Raw genomic sequence first — 20,343 nt, 5'->3', positions numbered from 1 at the left:
ACACAAATGTACTCACAATACACACACATACATGCGCCAACTATGTGATACAAATATATGAAAACATGGTAAAAGATATCACAGTGGTACAGAAAGTAGCAATTGCTGACTGGCAGATGGAAAAATGGCAATGGCTGATATCAAACATAAAATGTTTAAATTTAAACAGGGCTTAACATACAGATAATAAAGTGAAATATATCAACAAGCTGTGGAGGTAGAGGGATTAAATAGTAAATTAATTACAGTGTGATTATTCTGTGGATAATGGTCAATGTCCCATTGACAAATTTTAAAATAATAGTAATCCTAACATATTTGAGAATTTTCCCTAAGCATGACCATTAAGAGTTTGTAGATGATATTGCTATACATAATTTAAAAAATAAACTCTGTAGAATATAGAAATTGAAAGAGGAAATAAAAATCAAGGGTGTAAGATCATTTAGAGACAATATGAGAAAACAAATTAGATACATGGAGAGACTAAATATTTACAACAGCAATAGATATATCACCATACTTATGAGTTTGAAAGGTATATCAATAGAACCAGGTCAATCATAGAAGATAAAAAAGTGAACATCAATAATAACTCAATGCCTTTGTCTTTCTTCAATTTATTTTATATATTTCCCTGTTGGATACTTTTGGTGGCTATGTGTGGCAAAATTGTAAAATAATTCTTTTTTAAAAAAGATTTATTTATTTATGCATACAAGAACTGGTGTATAAGCCAGAAGTGTGGGGGGCTAGGGGGTGAGAGCTTTCAACAGAGACAGAGTGGGGAACAGAACAGGCCGACTCACTGAAATACACTGCTGAGGGGAGCAGCAGGCGAGACAGGAGAGGTCTCGCCGCCATGTGGGTCAGCTCCCTGGCCAGCCAGGTATGGAACTCGTGCTGTGCTGTAGTGGCTGCAGATAGGTTGACAGTGCTGCGACTAAACCCCTTACATCAGCAGGGAGAATTGTAAAATAATTCTTATCAGAACTTACAGAATTTGAACAAATATTTAAAATGTTTTCTTGTTATGCACTTTAGCTACTGAGGAGGAGACTTAACAACAAGCATTTAGGAATGGGCCTCCCTGGTGATGCAAGGGGTTAAGACGCAGCCTATGGAGGCTATTTGTGGCCACTGCAGGAGTTCAATCCCCTGCCAGGGAGCTACCAACATGGTGCAGCAGACCTCTCCTGTCTTACCCACTGCTCCCCTCAGCAGTGTTTTTTCAGTCGATCTGCCTGTTCTGCTCTCCACTCCATCTCTGGTGAATCCTCTCACCCCCATACCTCTCTGGCCTACACCCCAGTTCTTGTATGCATAAATAGATAAATCTTAAAAAAAAATTAGGAATGCTAAATGCAATATGTTGTGGTAAATTTATATTGTTGTACAACATTAAATTGATAACAAATGATAAGATGAAGCTTTAAAATGGATTATTTCTATTAAATTAAAATCAGCCTTGCATTAAGAACAATAAGCTATTGAGTTTTAAAATAATATGTGTCAGATATCAAATTCAAGGAAGAGCTGTATTTTCAAAGAATAAACCAACCTGAACAGATGTAGTGGAGGTATTTTTAAAAATTCAGTAAAAACAAGATGGTGATGTGGATGTTTATTTCATAGAAATGTCCATAAAGCACCCAATAAATGCTCAAGAATAGCATCAAAAAATTAATTCTAACATGTTATCAGTTCACATAATTAAATAATTTCTCTGGCATTTAAAGTCACACAATTATTCAAAAATATAATTGTATTATTTTTCCCCAAATCTTCACATTTTACATTACTGCTTTTGACTTAGATCTTAAAGAGTATTAATAGCAAAGGAATCATGATAATGGCCCATTGATTCAAGCAAAGAGGGAGTTAACAAGAAAGGTTGTGGAAGAGATATGTAACACCAATTTCCTGGAATTGATGTTTACACTTCACCAGAATTTCTTCAGTCTCCCTAAAGCACCCAACAAATGTTCAAAAATAACCTCAAAAACATTAATTCTGGCACTGTTGTTTTGAACTTAAGGATACTTAATGTCACACAATTTCAGTTCTTTTTTATTGAACACTTTCTGAGGTTTCTTTCCTTAAGCACAGGGCAGACATGATACAGTGTAGAGGCAAAGGCTAGGCATTTTCTCCCTGTCTGTCCTTCTAACCTACAACCTTATCTTTCTTCTCCATGAGAAAAAGTTTTTTAATTTGTCACCAGCAAACCAATTTTCTTTGTTAATAATGGCTTAACGGAACTAGGAAAAAGAACAGTGAAAATGTTCCACTTGTTCTGGTCTATATAAGTTGTAAACAAGTAGAATCCTTCTGCTTTAAACTGAAGAATCCTATCTTACTTCAGAGCAACCTGATAATGGGTTATGGGATTAATAACTTGTCTTTAACCTTTTAGATCTTTCATTTTATTCCTTTTGACTATTTCCCTAATATTTATGTTATTATAAAGTCAATATTCCTTTGTCTATATTCACTTTGAAGTATAATGCATGTAGTGATTTAAGTGAAAAATATATTTGCTTAATTTTGTTCTTTGTAAACTAGATCTTTAAATTTGTTTTGTCACAATCAATATATTCCATAACAAATTTGAGGAAAAATGGAATATAGTTTATTTTGCACTTGTCACATGTTAGTAAAAATTATTTCATAATATACGTAAACAAAGGCTTTTTTAGTCTGTTACTTGACTCATATTTTTTTTTACATGTTCACAGAAAAAGTGCCTTCTAGTACTTGAAATTAAGGATGTTATAAGATAAAGACATATTTTATTGACATAAGCATATAAAAGTCAATAAAAATTAAAAATTCTCAAATATTTTTAAAAACCTGTATCTTTAAGAAACCTAGCAGTTTCCTGCTTTAAAGATCTATTTTATGGTATTTCTTGTTGACTGATATTAACATCAAATATATCATTGTAACTAGGAAGAGCAAATTTGTAAGCAAGCAAGAGCTTTAAAATGTGCACTTTAAAAATTTATATCAACATCATTACCAGAAAATATTGGTTATTAGTTGAAAATGATAGAACTGTTGGTGATTTTTTTTCCCCTAAAAGTGAATTATTCTTTAACTCATTAAAAATCTTGCTAGATTTCAACAATGATTGACAGAGGCAGAAACAACAGTTCCAGGAACCCTGGTAGATATAAACAACAATTAAATCCAAAGATGTATTTCTGCCTATTCATTTTCATCACTCCCATTTAGTGTTAGAAACATTATGCTAATGCCAACATGCTTTCTTAAACAGTTTACTTCCTTCAATCATCTTTCCTAACATATTGAGTATATAACTTCAATTAAAAGTCAGAATATAAACATTTAAATCAAAGACATAAAACTTGTTATGTGGTATTGCTAGAGCCCTTTGCCAAAGATCTGAAGAAATAAAGTAAAAACATTTTCAACATAAGAAATCTGGTTTTTAGAATATGATGCAATTTTAATGAATGTCTTTGATATTATTTTTTATCTGCAGTGGTATAAATGGTTACATTAATTTCCCTTCCTCCATTGCTCCTTCTAATTGTCACTCACTTTATCTTATAGGAATTTATTTCATTTAATGATCAAATATTTGCTGACAAAAAGAAACTTAAGTATTAATAAATAAAAAATATATTTAAATTCTGGTCCAGTGTGTAATATAGTTTGTGTAGAACCAACAATTTTTCTTGGTTAAAGAAACTATTTCTTAGAACTCAAATGCTCTTATCAAAATCACAATTAATAATAGTAATAGTAATGATAATAATAATGATAGTAATACAAATAAGCAAAAAAAAAGACTGGATAAATTGTTAAAATTTTGTACAAAGGAACTAGAAATATGTCCATTATATATAAGACAGCAATAATAAGTATAATGGCTAATTTCTTATTAAAAATAAAATTCACCATACAATATAGCAAAAATTTTAAAATGTGGGAAAAAAGTATCAGGTCAAGTTATATTTTTGTGTAATTAAATTATTTTTCAAAAATAAAATTGTATTTTTAGATAACAAGGAGCTAAGAAAATGTTTTCAGAAAATCATATTACAAGTAATGCTAAAGGAAGTTTTCAGGTTTTAGGGAAATATTAGAAAATCAGATCTGACTAGAATGATAATATATCTTTTATTTTTAAATTTCCAAAATAAATGATGAAATGCTTTAATAACAATAGCAAAGGATGAGTCAATTTATAATATATACATTAAAAGAATATGTGATAAAAATAGACTAAAGTCCTATAGGTAAATGAGATTATAATGTATGATTATTATTTTTTAAAGATGTATTTATTTATGCATAGAACTGGGGTATGGGCCAGAGGTTTGGGGGGGCAGGGGAGGGAAGGGATGTGAGAGGATTCATCAGAGTCAGAGTGGTGAGTAGAACAGGCGGATCTACTGAACTGCTAACTCGAGCAGCAGGCGAGAGGCTACAGAGGTCTGCTGTGGCATATGTGGGCTAGCTCCCTGGCTAGAGATGGAACTCAGGCTGTCCTGGTGATAGCCCTGACACTTAATGCCTGCACCACCAAGGAGTCCCCTTGTTGTAAGATTATTGCACTACAGACTAAAATATATAGTATTCATTGACTTATATAATGATAAAGTAAAACATTATTTATAAAGAATAAAACTCATTAAAATAAGTATAAATATTGATTACTGATTATAAATATGGTAAGAAAGCAAAAAACACAGGTATAAAGAACAAATAGCCAAATGAAAATAAGAAAATGGTAGACATGCACAAATATCAGAAATGGCAAAACTTGTCAATAATCTCAACACTCCATTTAAAATTGAAAAAAATTCAGACTATATAAAAAAGCATAAATTAACCCTGAGCATGTTTATAGGATTTTATTTTTAAATATAGATACATAAAAAGACTGAAAGCAAAAAGCATAGTCACTAGTGAATCGGCATGGATAACTTTCTATCCCAGTAAATTTTAAGAAAGTATTATTTTAAAGAAAAAGGATGCTATTTCATGATCATAAACCATCAATTAATCAGAAATATAATAAGAGGCCTCCCTGGGGGCTCAAGGGTTAAAGTCAGTACTATCAAGCCACTGCTGTAAGAGTTCACTCCCCAGCTTGGGAGCTAACCCACAGGGAGTTAATCCACGTGGTAACAGTTCTCCTGTCTTGCCTGCTGCTCCCTTTAGCAGTGTATTTCAATAGACCTGCCTGTTCTGGTCCTCACTCTGTCTCTGTTGAATCCTCTCACCCCTCACCTCTGGGCTGTACCTCAGTTCTTATATGCATAAATAAATAAAATCTTTAAAAAAGAAAGAAAATATAAGTGGCTATGCACCTATAAATAAAAATATTGGCAGAAGTAAAAAGAGCAATTAATAAATGGAGCTTCTTAATATTTTTCACCCAGCAACATTTGGAACAAGAACACACAAAAACTGTATTGACAATTGAACAATTCAAACCTCAACTTTAGCTAAAATTGCAGAACACTATACCCAATAACTACATAATATATATTCTTTTAAAATATGTAAGACATGTCAACCAAAATAACTTTAACGATTGTCATTTTTCTAAAGCTATTAACATGGTATCAATACATGTTATTTATTTTAATAGAGTAAGACCAATAGAATTATAACCTGTTTGAGACTATGATTTTAGATTTTTCAAAAAAAATTGCTCTAGAATATTATCTGAGGAATTCAAAGCATTCATAAATTGTCAAATGCAAATTACTTATTCTTTAATTTTGAACATGTTTTTGTGTCTCTGTTTTTCAATATATAGTTTTGAGTATGACAATTTATTGTAATCACATTCCTAGGAAACTGTGGCAGAGAAATAGAATATTTACTGATGGAATTCCACCAAAGTCAAAGGATGTTGTGAGAGCATTTTAAATTTATGAAGGGTAATCATATGTTCCTTTGAAGCGATAACTAAGACAATCAGCTCTAACCAGATCCAGCTGGCCCCAGCTGACTTCAGCTGGCTCAGATAAAAGCAGCTAGAAACAGTTCTGACTGCACCCAACCAGCTCAAACCAGCTCCAACTGACTCCAGCCAGCTTGAATCAGATCAAATCAGCTTGAAACAATCCAACTGCTTGAACTAACTTGAACTAGCTCCAACCACTCCAACCAGTTCCAACCAAATCCAACCAGTTCCAACCAAATCCATCCAGCTCAAACCATATCAAATTGGCTTTAACAGGATCCAACTGACTCCAAACACATCCAACTGGATCCAGCAGGCTTCAACCAACTTGAACTGGCTCAAACTGGATCCATCCAGCTGCAAAAGGAAAGAATTGATTACAACTGAATGGAACCACATATAACCAGCTCAGACTGTCTTGAACTGACTCAGATCAATTAAAAAAAATTTTCCATCTAATTCAACCAATAAAACCAGCTTTATGTGGCATAAATTGCATGAAACTGGCTCCAAGAGGTTCCGGCAAGCTCCAACTGGATTGAACCAAATTCAAATGGCTCCAATTGGCTTCAAACACCTCTAACCAGATCCAACCAGATCTAATAAACTCCAATTGACTCAAACCAGTTCCAAACATATCCAGCAGGCACCAACCTGTTTCATTTGGTTCAAACCAGCTCAGACTGTAGCCAGTAAGATCCAACTGGCTCCAAACAGTTCCAATGTGATCCAAATTGATCAAACTGTCTCCAGTAGACCTGAACCAGATAGAAATGGATTCAACTAGCTCAAGCTGGCTGGAGCCAGCTCCAGCCATCTTCACATAGATCTGATTAGCTCCAACAGTCTTTTGTTGGAGGTAGGTGGAGCTGACTGGATCCAGGTGGAGTCAGTTCAAGCCGTATGGAGCAGGCTCAAGCCTGCTGGTAACAGAGCATATTGCATCCATTGCAAACTGGTTCAAACCAACCAAGCTGTTTCTATCTGGTTTGAGCTGGCTGGCTAGGCTAGAGCCTGTTGGCACCAGATAGAGTTGGTTGAATCTGTTTACAGTCGGCTGTAACAGGTTTGAGTGAGTTGAATCCAGTTGGAGCTTGTTTGAACTGATAGAGCCAACTGGATTTCATTGGAGCCATTTAGAGTCTCTTTCATCCAGCTTGTAGCTGATTCTGGCTGGATTGCTCCTGTTGAATATAGCTGGAGACTGTTGCAGCTAGTTCAAATCAGTGGGGTCAAGAGAGAGCCAGATGGATAATTTTTAAAGGTGGTTCAAACTGGAAGGAGCTGATTGGAATTGACTGAGGCCAGCTGTAGTCATTTGGGTCTGGCTTGAGCCTGATTTATGAAGCTTGTAGGTGTCTAGGGAGAGTTGGAGCCAGTTCAGGACAGTTGAAGCTGGTACAAGCCAGATGGATCCTGTTGGACCGGGTACAAACTGGCGAACGATGGATCCTGTTTGTGCTGTTTGGAGCCAGCTGGAGCTGGTTCAAGCCTCTTGGGGATGGTTGGAGTTGGTTTAATAATTCTGTTGGAGCCAGTTGGAGTGAATTGGTGCTGGTTCAAGCTGGATTGATTTGGTTGGATCATGTCTGATCTGGCTTGATCCAGTTCTATCAAACCAAACTGGTCATAGCCAGTTTGACCCTGTTTGGGAAGGACAGAGCTGGTTTGATTCAGTTTGAGTCTCATGAATAGTTAAAACTGGCTGGATTTAATTGTAGCTGGCTGGAGCTGGTTGGAGCCTGTTATAGCTGGATTGTACTGGTTGGATCCAAATGGAGCCCATTCTAGCCAGAATAAGCCAAAAGGAGTGGATTAGACCTGGTTTCATTTGGTTGGAACCAGTTGGATTTGGTTGAGCCAGTTGGAGACAGTTTGAATCAGTTCAAGACAGTTGGAGTCTGATGGATCTGGTTGGAGTTGGATTGAGCCCATTAAGGTCAGTTTGATCAGGTCGAGCTGAATGAAAACATTGGAATCAGTTATAGTTAGTTGGTGCTAGTTAGTGCCAGCTGGAGCTGGCTTGAACCAATTTGGCCACTTGGAAAAGTTTGGAGCCTGTTACATGGTGAGAGACATTTTGAGTGATTTGGGCCATTCAGATCTGGTTTGAATTGGTTGGAACCAGTTGCTGCAGTTGGTTGTATTTGGAGTTAGTTAGATGCAGCTGGGGCCAGTTCAGACCATTTGGAACTGGTTCAACATCGACTGAGTTGGTTGTAGCCATCTGTAGCCAGTCTAAGCCAGCTCCAAGTGGATCTGACCATCTCTCTGTATTATGATATATAGAGAAACATACTAATTTTTTAAATTGTGGCATAGGACTTAGATATAGACAATCTCAGAGTTTATCCCAAAGGAGATGAATTTTATATAAGAGGAAGCCTTTGAGATAGGACTTAAAGCAAGTAGTGGCATCAAGATTATGAAATAATACTCTTATAAATATATATTTATAATAGATTTATAGATGTCGATGTGAAATAAGTCTTTATAAACTCTCTTTAATATGTTTCAAATCAATCAGATATTACTATGCTTAGTATTGTTTTCATGTGTTTTTACTTTTAAACAATCGACCTACCAGGAGAATGTGGGAATGTAACATTCCATAAATTGGAAGCAACTGCTATGTGCACTGCATCATAACTAATGCCATTCTCTATCTTTGCATAAATATAATTTGTTTAGATTCTGAAATACTATAGTATACTATAAACTTTTTTCAAACTTTTCTTCAGGAAATTTAAGACTTTATTTCTGTGTCTAACTTATTATTTGTGTATTACACACACATTCACACACTCACACACACATTTCTCACAATGCCATACCCCAAAAGGCTAAGAGAAAATTTCTACTCAAGTACCCTATTCATATATGCTTTGGGAAAGGATCAATGTTTAATGTGTAGCCAATATATGTAAGTATACAAAGGGGTCATCCCACAGTTTGATAACTCAATCTAATTTGAACCAGTCATGTTTTGCAGTTGTTACTCATGTTTCCTAATGTCTGGAAACTAATTGTAACTAATAGTACACAAGAACTTGATAAATGTTACAATCCCTTTCTACTTTGATGATTTCATGGTTAAGTTGATATTTCAAAATCATTTATGATATTTGTTTTCCTTCATAAAGAATATAGGTTATATAAGATTAGTACCTCTTTGTGCAATAAATTTATTTTAACAAGCTAGAAAGACCAAATGTGTAAATTCTGCTCACTTCTCAATAATAATAGCCACATCAGTAAATAATTCAGATACTAGATCTAATGCATTAAAAAATCAATTTTTTATGAAGATTCTCTAACAGAATATTAGGAGATTTTACTATACTTCTCGTTAAATTTATTTTACTTCCTCACTAGAGTGATATTACTATTCTGATTCAGTCACATGTGTCTATTCAAATTACAGAGAAGCTACAGAGCAATTGTTATGGCTTTGTAATCCTCCTGAATAAGAACAAAAGGTTTCCTTTTTTACAAAAAGCAGAGTTAATAAACCTGTGATATTTGCAGTCAAAAGTGAGCAGCCAAACTTCAGGTTGCATTGTTGTAAAAAATAAAATCTTGCTCTTAATTTCACCTATCCTCTTTCCTCTGACTACCCTTTCCTGTATTGCAGATGACCAAGATGATAAATGGTAATATTCTACTGATCTTTTCACAAAAAATTCATTCTAATTCATGTTCTTGCTCCTTCATTTCTCTTGAGTATGAAAATAACCACCCATCCTAAATTTGTGCTCCACCCATAAATAGTATATTCAAGAGTTTTCAGCAGAATCTCATATACTTGCTATATGTAAAAACATTTCAACTTGAAAACATGGGTCTTTCATAGTAGCAATCTGCCTTTATCCCATTTAGACATATACCTGAGTATATATACACATGTGTGCATGTTTATTTTATGGTGTTATATGCAACCCCACTTTTCTGGATCTGCCCATATGTTATTTTTTATTAAATTTTAGTAGTTTTTCTGCTCACAGATACAGTCTTCTCAGCAGTCCTAGAAAATGTCAGAAATTTAAAGAAAACTTAGTGACAATTTAATTTAACCTATCAAGAAATTTGAGGTTTGGAAAGTTTAATTGACTGGTAAATTCTGTACAATTATTTAATGACAATCAAGACTGAAACTTGTAAGCTGCATGTTTGCATGTATGCACATATGTTTTATTAAATTTTGTTGCTGCTACTCTATTCTAAAACTAGTTACTCTGAATTCAGAAACAAAACCTAGAATCTTATATCCGAGAACTGTATGTACTTTTAACTTTATATAGTTTTAATATTTCTGATCATTTTCTGTGATCCTTGCTGTTGTAAAACTACGAAAATCTCTTTTCATTGAAAGCTACCTTTTCTTACTTTCCCAACATGGCATAAGGTAAATAGTGCTGGCCATTATTTCAGTGGATCCTAGAAGACTAGTTTGAATTTACCCAGGAAATCAGATTGATGTGGTCAACAAGATACATAATAATGTTGTTTATCATATCTCACAGGTTTAACCAAATTCAGAGAAAAGGGTCACCTTATTCTCTGCATATGCAAATTAATAATGATTCAAATCCAGGAGAGCAAGTTAAGAAATAGTTTATAGACCTTTGATGACTTAATAAATGTTAAGTAGATGTTCATTTTTATAGTGGTCAAGATATATGGTATGTAACATTTAAGAAAGGCCTTATCACAAAAAAAGAAAGACAGTTTATAAGGAAAAAGAAATCATTGTGGGTGTTCTATAATATTGAAGAGTCTCTTTCATATATATCAACCTCAATGGATAATATAAAAACAGCAGATGAATAGTTTGGGTTTGATTATTCTCATTTGTTTAAAATTCTGATTATGTAATGTTTTTCCATTTATGGTCATACTCTGGTTGTCAAGGATAAATAGGCACAAAAATTGGGTGAAAAAATGGTAAACACTTTCTAGAGACAGTGATAAAATGTTTTATGAAAACTAATTAAATTATGCACATTCTTTTAGTAACTATTTATGACAAATTACAAAACTAATTAACAAATAAGCAACATAGTGCAAAAATAAAGCATAATACATAGTTTAAAGTGTCACTATAGCAATGGTGGCCTATTAATCAATGCATGCTCAATTTTTTAAAAGGAAGTACTTTTGTTTACAGTTATAAGTAAATGCTTGTGGTAAAAACCTAGATTAGGTTGATTATGAGTATTCCTTTTATCTGTGACTGTTCTTTTGTATCTGCAAATCTCCAAGAAGGAAGCCCTTTATATAAGTCCTTATGAACTGAATTCATTCTCTATACACTGCCTTAGAAAAAGAATCATAAGGCAATTTGAAGTCCTTTGACACAAGCATTTGTCAGTTGAACTTGAAATTTCCTGATGTTAGTTATTAACTGTAGTGTGGAAAGTGATGTAAAATGAGGGATGCAGGTGGACGCCATATGACTAACCTGAGGAGAAATAAGAGGGAAAAAGAATCAGCAAGTGAACTGTATAGTGCAAAATGAGTATGACCTATGGAGCCAGAGGAGAGAGAGATCAAAAAAGGAAATAATAGACTTCCAATAAAGGAAGCTGAATTTGGAAAAAAATATGCTGTAACACACACACGGAATAAAGTATTACAGCAAGTGTTTGTCAGTTTCACAGACAAATGAATATCTGGTTTGAAAATTAATAGGCATGACTTCTTTGATATCAAGTACTTTTTATGTTTTCATTTTGACCTAGTCCATCTTATTTTCCTGATGTTGCCAGTGAGCCAAACAATACTTAGATTATGACAGTTTATTTCTCATATCATGTGCTAAGAATCTAGAAAAATAAATGCATAGTCAATGTTCATGTTAATATTTATAATTTTTGTGTCATTCTCAGAATTTGAAAATAACCCAACATTGGGTATAAATGAGGATAATCCATAGTGAAAAAAGGAATTGTCCTGTGTGTAGATTATAAGAATGGGACTTATAAGAGGAAGATAAATAAGGGGCCTCCGGTGGTGCAGCAGCTTGAGCACAGCGCTGTGAAGCTGTTTGCAGCCTCTGCAGCGCGGGTTTGATTCCCAGCCAGACAGGGAGATTCCCACATGGCGCAGCAGACCTCTCCTATCTCGCCCGCTGCTCCCCTCAGCAGTTCTTTCAGTCTGTCTGCCTGTTCTGCTCCCTACTCTGTCTCTGGTGAATCCTCCCACCCTCCCGCGCCTCTGGCCTGTACTCCAGCTATTGTATAAATAAAAAAATAATAAATCTTTTAAAAAAATTAAAAGAGGAAGATAAATAAGTAGAAATGATTGCGGCTGAAAATATTATGCCACCTATTTTTGAGACGCAGAAGAAAAACAGAGAATGAACTATTTCCTCAAAATTGTATACACAAATGACAAAAACTTGTCATTTTTTCGTAACTACTAATGAGCCACTGTTGATGTTGCTGCTAAGTCTTCTTTCTTTTCCCTTTGCTTCCTCTTTCTGCTTTGAAACATTTCATCTGGATTACAGGTACAAAATTGTTTAGCTGATTGTCAGAAACAGAAGCATCTAGAATTATTTGGAATTTTTTTTTCCACATAGAGCATACTGTCTTAATTAAGATTACTTATTCACTGGTAGAAACCAATACATGTAAGTCTGTTAGTATTTTTGATGTATTACAATTACATTATGTTTTGTTTCATACAACAAAGATGCTTTTCCCATAACTAAATTAAATTTCAAAGAAGGATTTTTTTTTCTTTTTAATATATTCACCTCAAGTCAAATCATATATAGCTGGTTAATAATGGAAAATTTTCACATATGACTTATATTATTTTAAGATTTACTATGGATGCTGCCCTCCAATTAGCTCTCTGAATAAACCTTATTTCCCACCCAAATTCTGAATTTCAGTATCACCCATTCTGCTCATTATAATTGGTAAGAAAAAAAAATATAAATAAGCACTAATGGCATAGAAAGTTGTAAACATAAATTTCTTCATGTTTAGCTTCTAAATGAATCATATAAAAACTCTTACCTTGCCTACATACTGTGTGTCTGAACCCGTGTACTCTTCCAGCAAGAAGAACTGATTCCACATCCAGCCACGCTTTGTGCGATGTAGTATTTTACCATCATCTTTTGTCAAGCTCACTATCCTTTTACCTGGTAAATAACCATTAGCTTTTTCTTGTAATGGGATAGCATCAAATGTATAGAACATACAGGTCCAGATGAATATTGGTAGCCAATGGTAAGTCCTCATTATCTATGGCTTCAGTAAAATATCAGATTCAATGTATCGTCTGTTTCTCCTGAGGAGTGGGGGAGAAAATAGTTTGTTAGGTTAAGATTCACTTTCACATTTCCTATCAACTCTACAATTTTTACTTGAACATTTAAATAAGTGCTATTTAAATTGTATAGGTAATATATTACATTTAAATATATTATTTCTATTAGATCAGTGAGCTAAGATTAAAAACTCATATATCAGATAGATAAATAGGAAGACATATTTAGCTCAAATAACCCAGACAAGATATTAATAATCAACTTTGATACAATCAACAGTCATATAAATGTGAATATAACTTTTTTTAATTACAATTAAAATAAAACTAAGCTATAAAATACATCAAGAATCACACTACGTGGTCCCATAGTCCTTAAGACTAATGAAAGTAGAATATATATAAATATTGCATATGTATAAAACTATACATTTTAAAGAAAATACTATTTTTTGCCCATAGTCTACCAAATTGTTCTCTCATCCTTCTTCTTCTATAATATATTAAGATGTCATTTCAAATCAAACTAAATATTATACTTTGGAATGTGTTGTGCAACATGATGATCCTTTATAGTCAATAACTATTTTTTCCAACAATCAGTTAAACAAGAAATTCGAAACAAAAATTTTAAATATTTTATTCATTTATTTTTGCATGAAAGAACTGGGGTACAGGCCAGAGGTGCTGGCGTTGTGGGGGCGGGGGACAGAGGATTCACCAGAGACAGAGTGGGGAGCAGAATAGGCCTACCTACTGAAATACACTGCTGCGGGGAGTAGCAGGAGAGACCAGAGAGGTCTGCTGTGCCATGTGGGTTATCTGCCTAACCAGGGATCGAACTCTGACTATAGTGCTGGTAGTACTGAGACTTAACTTCCTAGGCCACCAGGGATGCCACCTGTCCCACAATTTTAAACTGTAATTTGTATATAATACTTGTAAAGAAGTTAGCATAGTGCTAGCACACAAATTCTCAACATGTTAGTGCTTCCATCTTCATCATTCATCATTGTTACTACCACTTTAATCATGTACATATACAGGCACATATTGAACACAGAGTAGAGGATGGTGATTGGCAGATCATAGTGTGGAGACTTCTATGGTTCAGAGCTCTGTCCAGAACATGTATACTCTAATTTCTATGCCTCGTATTTAAAAAAAAATCATTTTATTTAGTACTTAACAAAATACACATATATGACCACAAATCCACCCATTTCAAAATGAGAGGCCAGAGTCACTCTTTGACTCTGAAATCTTGGGTGATGGTAATTATCCTTCATCAGGATTTATACAGCTATTCATAATCCTATAGACTATGGAAAATTGATAAATTTAGCCACAATCAGTGTGAAACTCTGAAGTACCAGAAAACTATGAAGGCAAATGCTACTTAGAAAATAGTAAAAAATGAATATACCATCTAGTGGACACTAACTCAGAACACATCCACATTTCATCAGTGATGATGCATGGAAAATGTGCAGTCAGAGAATATTAAGAACAGATGATATCTCACTTTGATAAAATAAACAAATTCCTTGGTTGATTACATTGCATTACCCTGGTTTAGAGATTTATTTGGGTCTTTGCCATTGCTGATTTCCCTTACAAGAGAAATTAGAGAATATTCTTCATTTCCTGTGATCTGTTTTAACTATAATGCCACTTCAGGTGGAACACAAAAAAGAAAAAAAAATTGCCTTAGACAGATATTGAAGCAGAAACCAGATCACATAGGGAAATATACATTCATTTCAGTACAATATAAAGCAGTTGGGAGATTTTAACATGACATGTCTAGAATATTGTAGATGAGTTACTGAAGATTAGAAATTAGGCTAGAATAGGAAAGGGATATGGTAAAGAGTGAGATTAATTAGTTTTGGTTGTTTCAGTCCAGAAACAGATGATGATAGCTTCCAGAGAATTAGCTTAAAGTGGACACTGGTTTTGCTTAGATTTCCTTTGATTCTTTACTACAGCCACAACACACACACACACACACACTCACAAACACAACTTGCATATATGCCAACTTTTGTATTCTTTTGCTTTTAATGGTCGGCACCTGTAACTCTCTCTGGAAGACTTCTCATGGCTATAACAGTCGTATCACCCACACCAGCAAGGAGTCTTAATGTGCCTGACAATTTACAGTGGTCTCCTGTGAAAGCCCTGACTGAATATGTAGCAGGTGCAGAAGTATGAAAACTCACTCAATATTCACATTCCCAAGATCTACAGAATCACACTGAGGCTGGAACATGCAGTGATGTCACACCCTTGTTTGGATTTTTCTTCCCGTCTGTTTTCCCACTGCCTCCCTCCATTTTCTACTAGAAGTAAATGTTTGCATTGACCAAGCATTAACATACAAGTCCCTACCTCAGGGTCCCTGCAGGGAGAACCAAATGTAATAAATTAATAAAATAGACATATTCATATAATCAGAGAAGTAGATACTACTTCCTCGTGTATTTTTTGTGAAGTGTGAAGAATGCAATAAATATAACCCTTAGATTATTAGTTTGTGAACCAGTAGGTGATTGAGGCATTTATTGAGTAAAATTATAGCAGGGAAAATGATCAATTAGGAAAATAAAGAATCAACTGATTATTTTTTTAATCTGTCAAAATAATTATTTTTTAAAGTATTGTTACTAACAATATTTGGCATAAGAAGATAAGTAATTCACTACTGATTTTGCATAATTTAGCTAGTATAGTTATTAAAACCCTTTATTTTTAATATATTTTATATAATTCTTACATTGTTTTTCATTTTTGCACAATGTATGCATTTTCATTTGGGTTATAATCCCCATGCAATTCCCACACCCCTTATTTTGACCCTAATCCCTTATTAAAACCCTTTAAAGAAGATTTTTTCTATAATCCCTCGTGTTGTCTCTTATGGGGAAACTGAGACACAATGAGGTTAAATGACTGCTCAAGTTTTTATACAAGTGGAGACAGGAGAATTGAGAATTAATCTTATCACTCCCTTGTACTTTAGCTCCACTGCTACACAAATAGCCTACTAACATCTGCGATGCTATCAAGTGACATTTATTCTTTTTCTCTGAGTTTTAGGTACAGTACTAAGTCTTTTTTCAAACACTAGACTTTAAGTCTCCTTGCAGTCTTACTACTCGAAAAGTGTGACCACATTGAAAGGAAGGGTAAACTGAGGTTTTTCTTGTTGCAGTAACTTGCTAATATCACAGGATGCATGTAATATTCTTATGGTGGAGTGAGAAAGGCACATATTAAAAAAAAAAAAAAACTAGCAACTGCAAATGTTGGTGAGGATGTGGTAAAAAAGGAACTCTCCTACACTGCTGATTGGGAGTACAAATTAGTGCAACCATTATGGAAAGCTATATGGAGGTTTCTCAGTCTACTAAAAATGGAACTACCATATGACCCAGGAATTTCACTCCTAGAGATCTACCCAAAGGACACAAAAACATTAATTCAAAAGAATATGCACACCCCTATATGTATTACATCACTATTTATAATAGGTAAGAACCCAAATGCCCAAAATTAAATGACTGGATCAAGAAGATGTGATATATATACACAATGGAATACTATGCAGCCATCAAAATGATAAACTAATGCCTTTCGCAGCAACATGGGTGGAACTTGAAGGGATTATGCTCAGTGAAATAAGTCAGAAGGAAAGAGGAAAATGCTGGATGGTTTCACTTATAGGAGGAATATAGGGGATCAAGAAAAAATGATAAAAACAACAACCAAAAATAAAACAACAAAACAAAACAAAAATAAACAGACAACTATAAATTAGAGACATTCTACAGGGGAGAAGGAGGGAAAGGGATCAAAATAAGGGTGGGAAAAGAACAAGGGACTATGGTGATGGTGCATGGGTGATTTGGTGGTGGAAATTCTATGAGGACTACACCTGAGAAAAGAAAGCAAACATTGAAAATAAAAAATAAAGAAATTAAAAACATAAAATTCAAAATGAAAGTCAAAAATAAATTCTTATGGTGGGCTCCTCTAAGTAGCCCACTAGGGTACCTCCTTCATGTTTTTAGTGCTTGCACAATTCAAAGTAATTGCCTTTACTCATACTGACCTGGAACTATCTTACCTAGCACATCCACAGCCAGCTTCTTAGTGTTTTCAATTTCTCTGTCATATTATGTTTCCTTAAGAAGTCATCATAGAAACTTTGTCAAAAATAACTTAGCGTACTTTAAACTCTATTGCTTTCTTTCATATCATCCATATATTTTTCCCTATTATTTACCATGATTTATCTCTTTTACTTAGTGGATTATATGTTTATGGGCTATTTCCTGTAATTTTAACATATTTTATACCATAGTAAGATATTTTAAGTCACTGTATACTTCAAAAAACAGTTATTGACATGCAGTAGTTGTTTAATATGTATTTGTAAAATTAATTGCTTCATTAATTTATAACAAAATGGATAATCTAACTTGAGTTTGGGATTCCATATAAAATTGATGTGATGTATATTCCATTGCATAAGTATGCTAATAGAGATATGGAAACAGTTGAGTAGAGAGGAAATATGCCCTGGTCCTATTCTAACTAACAGAATATACTCTACAGTGAAATAAAAGTAAGAGTCATAAAAAGCTGCATAAAATGGATTAAATGTGAATTTCACAATTTATATGTTTGAACTTTGAAGTTCTTTTATAAAATATTCTTTTTATATTCCTCATAATTCTTTGTACAATTCTTTCACACTTAGACAACAGTGCACCCTGCCTGTGGCGAATTTAACATCTGGATGTGATTCAACTCTTAGTCAAAATGCACATTATAAAGGTTTTTATTGTATTTAGTTTTAAAGTTAGCAAGCTCTTATCTCATGGGAGTTATTAAATATTCTTCATATCCTTTATTCATTGAATAGCAACAAGCTGATTGCTAAATTTTCTATGCTCAATTATCTCTATCAGCCTAAATGCTCTGCATTTTAATCACATATTTTGTTGCTAAATAAATACCATCAGATGCATTATAAAGTACAATATTTTAAATTTGGTAAACTTTGATTTTGTAATCAGGGAATTCACTTGAATCTTGTTCACTTTAAAAACTGAAAATTGTTTTATTATTATTCCCTTGTTCCCTTAATTATATTTCAATTACATTTGAGAAAAAATGGCTGTTGGCTATTTATGAATCAAGAAAAATGTGCATTATTTAATTAAGTAGGATGTTCAGCACATCAAATTCACATCCCAAATTAAATTACATCATTATTTCTTATCCTTGAAGCTTATACTCAGATAAAGCATTTTAATGATTCCAAATTTGTTTTCCAGTCCAAGTTTCTCAGATAATATATACATATTACAGTAAATTATGTGATCCATTTTACTGTCTTATCATTAAACAATTCATAATCGTTAAAATATGTCCACATACATTAACCTATTTATCTTTAAAAAACTGTAAGCTATGGTCATTTAATGCTAATTCTTTCCGGATGAGATACATGAGGTTGGAAAGATTAAGAAAAGCATTTCTAATTATCTAGCTATTTTGTGGTTTTGGCAAAAGTCAAATTATGTTGTTTGATTCCTTTGCCAGTGATCGTTCCAACTTTTTTTATACCAGTTAGAGAGACATGTCTGACTGCTCAATTAAATAAATTACATATACACGAAGAACAAATTCTATTAATAGCAAAAGATATAAAAAGAGTCTTACATAATCAAGGATCTGTGTAAGGATCTATATTTTAACGTAGGTATTTTAATAGTAGTTTATAATTCACACATTTATTATAGGACTAAGTACACATATACTAATGTACATGTATTTGACCAGTAGTTTACTATATTTATTTCATATATTTGTAAAATTATTGATTTTTTCAAGACGTCCATGTCAGATTATTCTCATATTATAATTTGAGATTATAGCTTATCAGGTAAATATTAAAAATGATTCCAAGAATTTCATAAATTGTGATAAATATGAGTTATCATCATGTATAAGCGATCCTTTATAGATGACACATTATACTCCCATATTTAGAATTTAACTTTAGGTCTTCCCTAGAAAATTAGTGATACATACAGATATATAAAAAGATAAACTACTAAATCCCATCATAATAGCAATAGTGCCATTATTCATAAAGGATATGAAGATATATAAAGAATATATACAGCTTTAGAATACAAAGATACATAAACAACTTTTGTCAGAATCTGAGAAAAATATCTATATGGATAGTAGATGTAGGCTAATATAATAAACCATCATTGATGACTTAATGATGTATGAAAAATACCTGAACTTAAAATTAAAATGTGATAGGCAAATTATTTTGTCCAATATTGATGCTCTTTATTGGAAACAAGGGGTTCAAAATTTATGAGTCTTTGCAACAAAGATCCACCCTGCTGAGACAGACAAGATACTACTACATGTATTCAGTTAATATACTCCCCACAACATAACAGGACAACAAAAAAAGGAGATAATTTAGAGGGTATTATTTTGCATATTTTTTGATGTGGAGATAGGCCTGATAAGTAAGTCATTTTATTCCCTGTCAGAGATTAAAAAACTGTTAGGAGAAGTCTGTCTCTTCCCATGATTTGTTTAATCATATTGGCTAACAAGATATTTCTGGGCAAATAGAATTTGATATTTATCACAAATAAATAGTGACATTTTTAATCAACACATTCTAAACACTGGAAACTAGACAAAAAGATTTACAAGTTAGTGTGACAAAAAGGCATAATATACAGCATGAAATTAGACTATAATAAATCCAATAAAATGTACACCATCAGCATAAGTATATGCAATAACATTTCATCTGAAGATTAAAAAAACAGCAGCAATCATAAAAATATAGGAAATCAGGTGAAGAGTGGCTTACATGAAAAGGAACAATTAAACTAGTTTATAAAATAGAAATGTTCTCAAAGTTCACAATCTGGATATACTTCTCAGTTTCATGGAAAAAGAGAAAAAAAACAATAACACATATTATGGAGAATGAGTTAATGGCATTGATATATAAAGCATGTTCTTAAAAACTAGTAACAAAATAGCAGCGCTAT

General features: G+C 33.2%; 1 protein-coding gene across 2 annotated transcripts in view; it reads right to left on the bottom strand.

Moving 5' to 3' along the window:
• Positions 1–13,206, bottom strand: part of CDH9 (cadherin 9) — a 57,150-nt gene extending 43,944 nt beyond the window's left edge. Inside the window, exon 1 of one of the 2 annotated variants that reach the window (XM_037529676.2) lies at positions 12,979–13,206. In XM_037529676.2, coding sequence (XP_037385573.1) covers positions 12,979–13,206 — 228 coding nt within the window. The remainder of the gene's footprint in view (positions 1–12,978) is intronic. The other variant, XM_037529677.1, reaches the window with a different exon arrangement.
• Between the last annotated feature and the right edge of the window lie 7,137 nt (positions 13,207–20,343).

The sequence above is a fragment of the Talpa occidentalis genome, unplaced genomic scaffold (assembly GCF_014898055.3).
Source record: "Talpa occidentalis isolate TD23 unplaced genomic scaffold, MPIMG_talOcc4v2.1 talOcc4.6, whole genome shotgun sequence".
NCBI classification, from domain to species: Eukaryota; Metazoa; Chordata; class Mammalia; order Eulipotyphla; family Talpidae; genus Talpa; species Talpa occidentalis.
This window is presented reverse-complemented; position numbering and strand designations above follow the sequence as displayed.